The sequence below is a fragment of the Xiphias gladius genome, chromosome 6 (genome assembly GCF_016859285.1).
Source record: "Xiphias gladius isolate SHS-SW01 ecotype Sanya breed wild chromosome 6, ASM1685928v1, whole genome shotgun sequence".
Lineage (NCBI taxonomy): Eukaryota > Metazoa > Chordata > Actinopteri > Istiophoriformes > Xiphiidae > Xiphias > Xiphias gladius.
In genome coordinates, this window is record NC_053405.1 from 6,451,260 (window position 1) to 6,465,186 (window position 13,927).

The 13,927-nt window shown below is 42.5% G+C and overlaps 1 protein-coding gene across 2 annotated transcripts in view; it reads right to left on the bottom strand.

Moving 5' to 3' along the window:
• LOC120790544 (disks large homolog 1-like) overlaps nt 1–13,927 on the bottom strand; it is a 113,706-nt gene that overhangs the window by 74,931 nt on the left and 24,848 nt on the right. Inside the window, exons 5-6 of one of the 2 annotated variants that reach the window (XM_040128174.1) lie at nt 7,081–7,422; nt 2,804–2,926 (exon numbers count right to left, since the gene is read on the bottom strand). The exons of the other annotated variant lie outside the window; for it this stretch is intronic. Coding sequence (XP_039984108.1) covers nt 2,804–2,926; nt 7,081–7,422 — 465 coding nt within the window. The remainder of the gene's footprint in view (nt 1–2,803; nt 2,927–7,080; nt 7,423–13,927) is intronic. 2 annotated transcript variants of the gene reach the window in all.

The window sequence follows — 13,927 nt, forward strand, 5'->3', positions numbered from 1 at the left end:
GTTCAGCTGCCCGGCCGGCAAATTTACTGTTCTGGTTCACTCTCACAGCACATTTTTCGGCCGCAGCAGGCAGCTGTTTCCAAAAAAAAAAAATGCACCTCACCTGCTAAGCAGACAGATAAAGTTAGCGACTATCTGGTGAACATAGTGGAGCATTAAGCAGCTAAAGAGCCCGATATTTCCCTCAAAAGTTGGTGGAGACCAAAAACAGAGCTAAAAAGGGCGTGAATATTGTATTCACATCCAGCAGGTGGCCAGACACACAACTCTCAATGAAAGATAATATTGCTCTGTTTCTAGTCAATGTGTCAATTCACAACTACTTGCTAATAAGTTTGCCTTATCAAATATCAGATATTTCAGGTCCAAACACCTGATATCAATTTCCATCCAAACAGAGCAGTGTGCTTTCAGCATAAACAACAAACAACATTAAATAATGGTAGCAACAAATATTCACAAAATGTTTAAATTGCCATTGGTGTCTGTCCATTTGATATTTGTTTCAGTTGAAACTGCTTTTAGAGTTAATATATTGTTAATATAACCTCTCTCTAAGGTTGAGAATTGTAATACATGCTGGCACATTTACCGTGGCTACATTTATCATAGTGATTTAGAGGAAGGTCGATCGACTTTTCGGGGCAAACCTGTCCTGATTGAAAATACTGATAAAGTTAAAATTCCTGCTTACTGGTTACCTTGTTGGGTGATGAAATTTACCTTCTGCTACATGGCAAGATACCGACAAAGACGAGGTGAGATGACATGACAAATGCAACAACACTAGATGCCTCGCCATCTTTGCTCTACTTTGAGAATGACAACATGTGGAGCGTTCAAGATTGAATGTTAAATGCTAACGTTATTATAAGCTACTCAGTGCCCTAATGGTCAGGTCAAGCTATTTTCATGCTGTTACTGTATGCAAATGAACGGGAGCTGATTTGATTGTCTGTTCAGTCTGGTGGCCCTCAATATTGAGGCAGAAATCACTATACACCGGTTAAACATTACTGTACGTCCAGTGTAGCGGTCTTACTGACTTAATATCTATTACTGTATCAGCAGGAGGGAAAAGAGATTCATCGGGGAGGAGTGATTTGGCTGACTGACAGTGATTAACCACCAGCAACAAATCTGCCCTCTGTCTCTGTGTCTGTCTGCCTGTAATTCTCTCTTTATCCCATGTCTTGCCACTCCCTGGCCCTCTCCGTCTTTCCTTCCTTCCTAATTATCTACATTAGCTTAATGACAAAGCGCCACTAACGTCTCCGAGTGGACTATGTACTATATGTCTTACTGTTTGTGTGTTCCAGAGCGACAGCAAATGACTTTTTACTGTTTTTTTTCCTTTCAGTCCCTGCAGCAGATATAAATTTTGTCAGTGACGTTGTTTGAGCAAAGTCAATTAGACTCCTGCAGTATGGGATGCATTTACCCTCCGATCTTCTTCGAACTTCCGATCAGGTTTGTTAATACTAATCATAATACGCCCAACTATTACCTTGATATTGTCTGTCTGTACCAACATTATTCAGTCATCATGCTTGCTATTAAAACAGTTTGATTAATTCACTTCAGGCGGGTCTTGATTTGTGGAGGCACCGCACACTGTTAGCTTTGGCCTCTGCTGCCTCCTGCAGTTTACAAATTGCAACTACATGTACAGTGAGTGGATGAAATTGGAGACTGTCTCAGCCCTCTTCCCACTCTGGTTCACCCTCGTTCTAATGAGCGATCTGTATACAGAGTCAGTAAAAAAAGCCAAAACTCAGCAGCACAATGAACGGACAGCCTGAGACTGCCACAGTGATGGCGAGTAAAAGTCTATAAGTTTGAGCTTAAAATTAGTTTTTTCTGATGCTTTCGATCTCACACATTACCAGTGATGTTGCGATTACACGCAGGTCTATTCATTGTGTCATCATCCACATCGCATCCATGTCGTACAGTACAAAAACACAGCCACCGTAACGTCAGACTTCACTACAAATACATTATCAGCAACCACAGCATTAGCATGCTCAGTGTTAACTTTGTCCAGAGAACCAAAACCAGACCATACAAGAGCATTTAAGCAATAATTTGATTTTGGGCTCAGGAGTTAGTGCGGTACAGTGGTTGCGGTGAAGCAGATTTATGTTAAGTTATTGTATCTCAAAGACACTGTGTGTGGCATTTTTAAAAGTCATCATAATGAGCAAACAATTGAATAATTAATAATGAAACAAGGTATAGTCATCATGAACACAGGAGACATTGCAGATTTGCCTTGTCTCACACTTTGTAATGGTATTGTTTCTTTGTATTAATCCCCTGAAGTTACTTTGGGAGGATATTAAACTTCCCTTCCCTCCCCGCTGCCTCCTCTCCGGTTCTTTCTCCGTTTTCTAAACAGTTTGGAAGTTATTTATCCTCCACTGTTTATTCCTTCCACCATCTGCCACTGAGACCTCTGGCACCTCCTTGCACTGAGGAAGAGTGTCCCACTAGGGTCTGTCTTACTGACAATTTACTCACGTTAAAAAGCAACATGGAGCACCTTAAAAATGTTTCTGCGAGGTGTTGAGGCGACATCTGCAAATTTCTACCAGTGCAACAACTCCCACAGATTCAAGGATCTTGGGCAATCTGCAGAAATGTCTCACAAAACACAGGAAATGAATGAATAAAATGGAAAAGGAAAGGCATGCTGATACGTCTATACGGAACTTCAGAGATGATAAATGACTGAAAACAACATCTTATCACAAACGAGCAAAGCGGCGAACGCATGCGACGGGCTCAGAGGCACGTTTACCTGGTAGTAGGCGTGGCTTTGTGAATAGAGGGAGGAGAAAGGCGGGGCAGGAACTTCATTCAGCCTCTCTCCCTCTGGGTGAGGCCACACCTCGTCATCAAAGGGAACCTCAGGAGATTCTACCTAAGATGTACAGAAACAGCTCAGCATGGTGCAACACACACTGCAACACACTCAATTTGTTTTGTTCTGTTTTTTTTTTTTTAATTTGAAATGCAAGGGGCGCTGCAGTCTGATCATTGCACAGGTGGCCTGTTATCTACATTATAATATATTTCTTTCTTCAAGCTACAAATTAGCACAAAGCAGAGGAAGACAATGTAACTGTGTAAGGCAAACACATGCACACAACTCTGTTCTATGCAAAAATTCAACTCTAATATTTCTTCACTGAAGCTTGTGGCCAAAGGGTAACGATCAATAGACATTAATTTACTGAACTTAAAAATATAGAGGATAATATATCATGGGTTTTGGAAGAAGGGAGAGAAAAGAAGTCTTCTGTACGTTAGTTTTAAAAAATATATGTTACATCACAGCACAAGATGTGATATATTGTGAGCATGGATTATTTATATGATGTATGAGTAACAGAAATGTGCACTTAAGATAAATTGCAGAAAGGAGAGAGAGGATATGAGTGTGTGGGTATTTACTTGAGAGAGAGTTAAAGAAAGATAGAAGGTGGAGAAAGTGTGAGAGGGAAAGAAAGGAAAATGTACATGGGGTGAACAAGATGGCAGGTCCATCTGTCAAACAGAAGCAAGCCAGATCCCGCACCTGTGGTCACACACACACACACACACATTCCCATAAACACAAACACCATTCAGGAAAGAGGAGTTCTAAAAAGTAACCTGAATACCCAAATACACCAGCAGCAACACACACATTCATCACCTACACAGAAGTTCTTTATCACAGATTTTATATGCAGTTGACAGACAGGTGATGAAAGGGACCCGTTCTGTAAAGAGCGACAACGACGATGATGACGATGACGTTGTGATCTGGCATTGGCCAGGATATCGAGACCTGTGGGCCATGACCATGAAGCAGGAGGAGGTGAACCCCAGTGGTCATTAAGTGCAGAGGGCATCACGTACACGTACTGTACATTGTTGCTGCACAGCAAAGAGATGGCAGATGGAAAGTTTTACTGATGGACAGATAAGAAGACAGACTGACCATTCCCCCTCTGCATCCAACACCCGTATGACCCCTATGCACCTCAGCGATGTCATCAGTGAATTGTTTAGGGATCGGAAGAGTTGGGCAGGTGGCATCCGGCCACCAGGTGGAGCTACGCACCAATAGTTCCTCCACCGCACTGACTAAATGAGCTGCTTCAGCTACGTCCAAAGCTCTCTCAGCCAATAAACTTTGAACTTGTGCTGACTTACAACTGAGTCAGTGCAGAGGCAAACAAATGACAGTGTATAATGACTTCGAACTGAGACACCACTAAATACAAACACTGCTCAGCCCTGACTGCCTGCACCGGGCCGGAGGCTGTTGTAACTTACCCGATATACTCACACACTGCTACCGACAAACGTAAGAGTTGAGTTAATTAAATAAAACGCTAAGTGATAATCCCTCACGCCAGAATTTAGAAAAGATGACATTTTAGTGGGGGGTGACGGGGATGATGGAGGGAAGAAACACAGAAATTGACAGAAAAGAGACAAGAGGACATAAACGGAAAATGAGAGGGAAATCAAAGAAGCAGAGGATTCCTCGGCCGTTTTAAATCTCATTTTCTAATGTCTGTCAGCTGTTTAAAAGTCGCTGTAAAGCCTTTTATGGCTTAGGGCTTGAAAAAACCGAGGCATTGCTTGAGAGAATGACAGAGGCCAGAAGAAAACCACTGAGTTAATGGCACTTTAAACACATTCTTTCCTACCTTGTAATTTAATGGGGCAGAAAGTCATTTGTAATTCTTAATTTGCATATCCATATGTAACTTTAATGGATTAGGGGCCTGCTTTTGTTAGAGCCCACATAAAAAGACTATATTTATGATTTACCAGTCAAATCTACAATTCGAGGAACATGAATATAAAGCACAGAAAGAAAAAAAAATCAACAAAAGAAAACACACATTATGGATCATAATGAAGTGTGTTTCTGAGTTTTTGTGCGTCGTGATGTGTTTATTGGGGGAAGACTGTGCACGTGCTGCAGGGAAACCTGTGTGTACGTGTTAGAGAATACGTGAGTGTGTGTGTGTGTGTGTGTGTGTGTGTGTGTGTGTGTGTGTGTGTGTGTGTGTGTGGTCAGAGCGGTGCGAGAATTGTGATGTAAGCTTTAATCTGCAGACAGATATGGCCCAATCAACCAAAATAAAAAGATTACCAGTCTACTCTGTGAGATTATGAGGGTGTGTGAGAGAGATATAGATTCAAAAGAAAGAGAGACAAAGCGGGAACTAGCCAGACAGACACAGAATGAGTGCAGAACAGAGATAGTAATGGGCCTCATTACTAAAAAATGGGACAAGCATTCGACTGAATCCCTGTATGCACAGTTCTGCAAAAGTATTCTCCTGATACAAAGACAGGCTCTTTGCATGGAAGCAAATTTAGGCCAGTATCCTTGACTTCTAAGTACTTTCAAAAAGGACCTATCTAATTCTGGAGCCATTTTGAAACAGGTCCCCTCACTCCTGTCTGTACTTGACCTTAAAAAGGAGACACCTCTTCCACCTTGACCAACACTGTGTAGAGACACCACCTTCAAAAATAGAAGCTGATGGTATTAGACTTCCTATTGGACAGTCGTAACGTAAACTTGAAACATATCGCCGCTGTTGGCTAACAATCGTTTCTCATTAACAGGTCATTTTTTCAGGGACTATAACAAAAACAGGCTTAATTTAAGCTTGACTGCTGAAAGCCTAAGATTCTCAGAGAATTGTTAAGTCCTTCAATTGAAAGACAAAGTCTGTGATCAAATCGTAAATGAAAGAGTGGCCCCACTGCAAAAAACCCACAACACAAGATTGACAACCCTGTCTCCTAGAAGACCTATACTACAAAACCGCAACAATAAATACAGTTTGACGGAAATGTGATGATGCCCAGACTGCTTTTTATTTTTTAATCGACATAAGAAACCTTATTAATCAACATGTCTGGCAACTTGCAAAATCTTCATACACGTCAGTAAAATGTTCAGCGACATGGTTTTGTTTAGGGACTGGCAGCACTTAATTAAGGTTGGGGAAAGATTGTGGTCTCGGTTAAATATAGACACAGTCAACAGTGACTTTGAAGCGTGAGAAAACATGTGTTTACTTTATTTATATTTAACTGATACAAGAATCCTTCGATCATCCAGCCTGACCATATCCCCATGAGTTGTGTATGACAGAAGAATAACATACTCTCATGTCCAAATTGATGTACACGGACCTATTCTGGACAGCAACTAAATCAGAGTTAGCATATTCTTCTGCTATCATCAAAGGGGTTGTTTGGAATATTAATATTTCAAAACAGGAAAGCCGGGCTGTCGTTTCAATTGTGTTAAGTTGACAGTTCAACATTAGGTCTTCAACTATGTATGACTATACCACAAAAACGATGGATTAGGCCTTTGAGTCAAAAATATTAAAAATCCACAAAAGGTTTCAGAGAACAGTAAGAACACCTGGCCTCAAATGGACAGCATTTGTCCCCGGAGTCGTTCTAACATAAGGATTGACAGACAGACAGACTGGTCATCCCTTCGGGGAACATGATGTAAGTGTGAGCCCTGAGCGATGTGTGTGTTTCGAAAAACAAGTGACAGACAGGTAGACTGTGTTAGTTAGCAGGTGTTATGGGGACAGACTGACTATGTCCGCATAATCTGCAATCCACGTGTGTGTGTGTGTGTGTGTGTGTGTGTGTGTGTGTGTGTGTGTGTGTGTGTGTGTGTGTGTGTGTGTGTTGTTGGGCACACTAATTAATGATGAGCCACAGCCACAGACATAGATGTCCAGACTTAGTTACCTGAGCGGGCGTGATGTGTGTGTGAGTGACGTATCCGTGAACGTGCTGAATCTGAGACAGCTGCCGCTCCGCCACCTGAACCAGCTCCGCCCCCCGCAAGTCGCCATGTTAGTTAGCAGGTGTTATGGGGACAGACTGACTATGTCCGCATAATCTGCAATCCACGTGTGTGTGTGTGTGTGTGTGTGTGTGTGTGTGTGTGTGTGTGTGTGTGTGTTGTTGGGCACACTAATTAATGATGAGCCACAGCCACAGACATAGATGTCCAGACTTAGTTACCTGAGCGGGCGTGATGTGTGTGTGAGTGACGTATCCGTGAACGTGCTGAATCTGAGACAGCTGCCGCTCCGCCACCTGAACCAGCTCCGCCCCCCGCAAGTCGCCATGGCGACCGAGAGATCCGTCCCTCCCCAGCGATCGTTCCCGTTCCCTCTCCATGGTCCCAGCGCCCCCTCCCTCTCTCCTCCAGGTCCCCCCCTCCCTCCCCTCCCTCCCCTCACTCCCCAGGGTCTCTCCATCCCTCAGCTCTCTGGCTACTCCCATTGGGTGCTGATGGCAGGGGTGTTGGTGGAGTTTTGGGGCGCCTGGTGACGCCCCTTCTTCTTCTTGATACCGATACTTCTATAGTGAGGAGAGAGGAGGGGGAGGAGGCGAGAAGCGGAGAAGAGGCCAGATGGAATTTAAAAGAAAATGCAAATAAGCAAGAGGAAGGAAGACCGAGAAAAGAAACAGAAAAGGTGACACAGGAAAAAGAGGACAGGATGGTTGGGAAAACGAGGTATAGGAAGGTGGGCGGGAAGCAGGAGGAAAAAAAACACAGAAGAAGAGAGAGGTTAGTTTAAAGACAAATACAGAAGTAGCAAAGATTTAGTCAAGCTGGAAAAGAAAAAAGCATTTTTGCAAAACTGCAAACAGTATAAAACAGCATAGCATAGTGTGTACATACATGTCGTGTGTGTATGTGTGTGTGTGTGTGTGTGTGTGTGTGAGAACTCATGCATGTGTAATGAGATGTTTTTATAGTACTTTGCGTGTGTAAGCACATGGGGCAGTCCAGGTGTACGCCCAGCATGGCAGTAATTGTTTCCGGAGCTTCCTGTATTGTACATACGTGAATGCACAAACAAACAAACAGAAACACACCCAATACGTACACACACACACACACACACACACACACACACACACACACACACACACACACACACACACACACACACACACACACACACACACACACACACACACACACGCAGGACTTGATACAGAAAGATACAAAAAAGATGCAAAACTGAATGAGGACAGTGAGTGGGAGACAAGACTGCCTCAGGGAATAACTCTCTCTCTCTCTCTCTCCTCCCCATCTCTCCATACCTTCATCACGTCTCTTTGCCCTTCACATCTAAAACTCACACTACACTAAGTCTCGCTACTTCCTCTCCCTCGTCTCAAACTCCGTTCTCACGTCCCCTCCCTCGCTTCTCTTCACCATGCCCCCCCCCCTTTTTTTCCCCTGCTTTACTGTGCAGAGTACAGTGGAGAGAGCCAGCGAAGCAGAGGGGGCAGGGATGTCGGGTACTTAGCCAGTTTTGAATCAGTGACATTGTGGTTACATGGTGTGGAAGTCAGCCAGCTCAGCAGCTGAAAGGACAGCCCCCTCTGTACACTGGCTGCACAGGGGGGGGGGGGAATCACTCCTTCAAGGAAGTACACTAGTGAGATGAATCCAGGTAAAATCCTTTATCCCACATTAATCTGTTTTATTAAATCTAAACCAGTCAGGAAAAGCAGATACTGTTAATGAGAAGCGTATGAGTTTTACAGGACTTTCAAAGCTTTTAGACAAATGGGATGTGGATTCTCTGATCATATCAAGACCAAGATAACAGTGTAATTTCAGCTAAGACACAGGCAGCTAATGCAGTGCGGAACAGTCACAAAGCAAAGTAAGAAGAATCTGGTTCCTCATTTAATAACGTCAAGGTATACACAGGAGCAGATTTAAGGGATTTGTTGCACTTGCCTACAATCCGCACGTTAACCTCACTGCACCACAGCTGAACACTTGCATGAAGGGATACATCAGTTGAGAGGCTTTTTACGTCATAGTCTATACAAGCATAGAGATGTCGAAGTAAACGCTGTAGCACTAATACATTTTGAGTAATAAAAAGTCCAACTGCAGGGAAATGGTTCACTTGATACATCAGGAAAAAGCAAGTACTATAAAGGGTAAAAAAAAAGAAAGAGGAGTTTTAAAACGATCATCTTTCTCATTTCAATGAAAGTATTTCTGTTTGTCCACTCTTCTGTTTTGTTTGCGCCTTTCACATTGAAAGTGTTGCATCAAGAGTTCTTTATCTGGATTCCTCCTGGGTTCCCTTTAGTTCTTCTGCAGTCCATGTCTTTGAGCCCACACTCATTCATTTCGAACACAAAACAGAGTGTGAACATCCTCATACCAACTCTACAGAATTCAAAAGTTTAATCCAATTTAGCCCAATGTATTTTACAGTAATATGGTCATATCCAACAGTAATATGTTATTTATGAAATAGTTTCTTGTTGATTTAGTGATAAACAGTTAAAAAAACAACAACTTATTGCTATGTCAGCTGAAGAGGAAAATCTTCATTACATTTTGATAAGCAACAATTACATTATCAGACTGATCAGGTGAATCAAGGATTAGTCTCTGATTTAATATCAACTTAATCTATTTTAAAGACTCCTGCTATAAGAGAGACAAGGTGCAGCTCGGTTTAAGGGAATGTGTCTCAACAACATAACTTTTTAAACACATTTAATGCGAGGTCGTGTCAGATTGCATGTCAAGCCAAAAATGCTTTCTGAACTAGTGTGAGGTTTAGGAGTCATTATATAGACATCTGAGAATTCAATAAACAGGGCTAAGCGAACACCACTGTCAGACAGATACAGCCTGCAGCCTTGAGAAGAGATAGATTCACCTCCCCCGCAGAGAGCCAGGCAGTCTCACGGTCAGTCCCGTTAATATGACTTTTGACCTTTTTACTGGCTCGAGTCGGTGCGAGTTTGACGATCAAAAACCTGCTCTCGCCATCACAATCTGGGGTCCCGCCACACATCTGGTGATGTGATGCGGCAGCGTTGGCCTCAAGTTACAGCTAGGGGCTCGGGTGACGACTGGGTTTAGGCATGTAGCTGTAATGGTTAAGGCTCGGGCGAGCCCCCAGGGAATGAAAGCAAGTCACTACAATGACTTACCATACAGCTCCCTCTGTGTCTCTACCTCAGTAACTACACAGCCCGCAGCCTTAATTAAACTTCTTTCCCAAGAGAGGAATTTAGTTTAGACATTTTGCGAAGTCCCAGACTGTTTGGAAAAACACTGTTATTGGTGTTTCTCTCATCGTGACTCGTTTAGTGACAAACTTGCTTCAAAAGACTTAAAGTCGGTTGATGCTCTCACACTCATGTTTTAACAAACAGGTGCTGACATTAAGCACGGTGCTGCTTCTCAAGGCAATATTAAAGCGCTACCACGGCGTTTGAGCCTGCGTACATCAGCTAGTCCCTGTGAATTCAGATCGACGTGGCTGTGTGTGTGCTCTCCCCCTGCTTCTCCTGCTGCATACTTCAACCTCATTTAGACTGGGATCGGGAGTAAATACCGCTCCCACAAAACGGACTGTTCTGAACCAGTCTCGTGTCCTACTGCGCATTTCATTTCCCCTCCGCCTCTCGCTCCGATCCTTTCATTCACCGTCGACTCGCACATTAGTCGGAAATGCCTCGAAATAATCTTGAAAGCAGCGGTTGAGCGGCCCGGCACTAAGACCCTGAAGAGACTCTGGCCGCACTGTTGTCACAACACTGCTGCTACTGCCCTCTGCACTCACACACACACGCACAGAGACACACACACACACACACACACACACACACACACACACACACACACACACACACACAGCTATAATCCTATATTTGGTGTTTAATTTTCACATGATACGAGAGCACCTCTGAATGATTTAATGCATGAATGGACACAGACACCAAATATGTCTGTTTTTATATCAAAGTGCGTGCATGTGTTCGTGCTCCTCTGCTTGCTCAACTAGCAAGAGCCGAGCATTCCTAATCAGGACTGTGCCTGCAGAAAGCCTGCTGAACACAAACACACAAGCAGAAAACACACACTCTCTCTCACACACACACACACACGTACACACAAAAACACACAGAGAAACACACACGTGCACACTGTGGCTGTCATGTGTTAGTGTGTCAGCCAGTCTTGCATAGCCAGAAAAACGTGACTAGATTGGGAGCAGATTCAGCCTCCTAGTACATGTCTATGTGTTAGTTTGTATCTATGTGTGTGTGTGTGTGTGTGTGTGTGTGTGTGCGTACGTGCGTGCAGAGTAAAGCCAGGCGTTAGTCACGCTTGGTGAGATATGAAAGAGCAGGGGATCCTCTGCCGTAAGGGACTTCTCGCACACACACACACACACACACACACACACACACACACACACACACACACACACACACACACACGCACACACGCCTTCATCTTTCTCTCATTCTCTATATCTTTTCGTTCTCTCTCTGTCTCTCACATCACACACTCTCTCAGGCTTTATTGGCATGAAGTCCCAAAGTACTTATTGCCAAGGCAAGAGCATCAGATAACAGCTGATGACCAGATTCATTTAGCAACGATAACAAAGTGACAGTAACAAATGCAAATGGTTCAATAATTTAATAATTTACCAAATCCCTAAATAAATGGACATACATTTTTTCACAACTCTAACTTAAATTGTGACCCGGTAAAAATGTGTTGCTCTGGGTGCACTATTGGCACGTTTTCTTTCCCTCCTAAAGAATAATTTAATTTTTTTTAACTGTAATATATTATTCTGAAATTCTTGTTATTTATCTGTGTCACCACATCAGATTTCCATCACACAACTATCTGATAGTAAATATCCAGGGCATGTTTTCTTCTCTCTCTTTTTTTTTTTTTTTTTTTGCTGTTGTTTAATCACACTATCCTCTATGAATGTGCCTATTATCATTTGGTGATATAATCACAATAGAGTGGGTTACAGAAAAACAAGATCACAGTAAGAACTAAAAAAATGCACTCAGTAGAGCAAAGACCTCTGCCCAAGGCCAATGTCAAACACCAGACTTCAGAGGAAAGAATTCAAATTCATAGTAAATGATCCGGATCTGCATCATAAATGAATGGGTTCTTCACTGGCCCATGCCCCATCCCTCCACCACGTTTTGTGCAAATCGGTTCAGTACTTTTTGCGTAGACACGTGAAAACGTAACGTCCTTGGCAAAGGCAATACACAGGCCGTTCGGACAGGGCATTTGCAGTTTTTTAGAAAGCTAAAATACAAACTTTTTAAAAAGTTATTCAACATGGGATTAAAATCTAAGATCAGCACAAAACTGGAAATGTCCTTTAAACTTCTAAAACTATCACTGGAAGTATAAATCGAAAACAGCTACAGGAAATTTAGTATTTCAGAGCAGATGTGATGAAAACCAGCAGCATAACATGGCTGAAACAGTAAGACATCCGGCTACCAAATTAACGCTATTTTAAATGTTTCATCTGAAGGACCTGCAGGTTTTCCTTAACTGACTTCGACATGGCTTCGGTCAGTAAAGTGTCCTCAGTAAAAATACACAGACCGGAGCAGAAAGAGAGGAACATATTCATCTATTTTGAATGTGTTGAAATGTCTGGCCTACTTAAGGTGTATTTGATTTATCTTCTCAGGCACTTTAACAGCCTCAGAAATGGACTCTCTGCTGGCTAGGTAAAATGAATGTCGTGCACCCTCAACTATTTAAAACGTACTCTCCTCTTCCATCCAAGCACTGTATGTGTTCATCTGTCTTTCTCGACTCTCTCCACGTATCTTATGTTTTTACAATTGATTTTAATCCAACTCAGATCAGTGTAGTTTAGATTACACCAATTCTGATTCAGCTGATCAGTTCCAGGGGTTTTAAAATGACTGGTTGAATTGTTTAATCGTTGTTCATATTAGTTGAATAAGATAAGAAGCAAAATCAAAAATCACTTTTACCTTAAGCAGCCTTTTTTCATCAACTTCAAGGTATTTTCTTATTCTTTTGGATTAAAAGGTAAAATAAAGAAAGATTATAAAATTCTCCATCTTATCATACACAAGTTTAACGTTTTGCTGTATCACAATTGATTTTGTATGAGTTAGAATTGCTAGTCCGACATTGCACAGCTCTTCTCCTGTACCATCCTTTAACTCACCAAATGTTTTCGGCTATCTTGCCCTCGTCGTGCTGTGGTGGAGAAGAGCCGTGTGCCGCATTTGAATTTTAAAAGGCCTTTGGTGAAGCTGACATGGGTCTGCACCTCACCGTGTGTGTGTGTGTGTGTGTGTGTGTGTGTGTGTGTGTGTGTGTGTGTGTGTGTGTGTGTGTGTGTTTGTGTTCTCAAAGTTAGAAGTAAGTTAAAGTGCTGACAGTAGCTGATTCTGGGGTATCGTGACTACAGCTAAACCTCTCAGTACCATACTGTGTTGCCTCTCCTGCAGAATAGCATGGCGGGATTTTGCAGCTGTAAATCAAAATACCCAAGGATCAGATTATTATACTATGCTGCAGCAAATGTTTTGGCCTTTCTGACTGAATTCCTCCACAGGATGAAGGCATTTTTACGTAGTTATAACTATTTTGTTGTGTTACTTTTATGAAGCTTAACCACAGTTTTTGAGCACCAGCTAGAGTCGGCCACACTGTAAACACCATGATTTCCACTGACGCACAGAATGTCCGGTATTCCCTGTCAATAATAAATAATTAATATAATTCCTAATATTCCTGAGGAATTCTTATTGGTCAATGAAACAGAGTGGAATCGATCTTCATTGGTTCCTGGGGCAATTTGTTGTACAGTTACATACTATACATTAGACTATAATTTCTCCAGGAAGCACAACACTTGAAGGGCATAGTGAGGACCACTGTTACCATATGACTGCAGGGCTGGACCATTTGTGTGGAAGATTGGAAAAATATACAGTGGGGTCCAAAAGTCTGAGACAACTTTTCCGTTCCAGTGAAAGGAAAATTGGA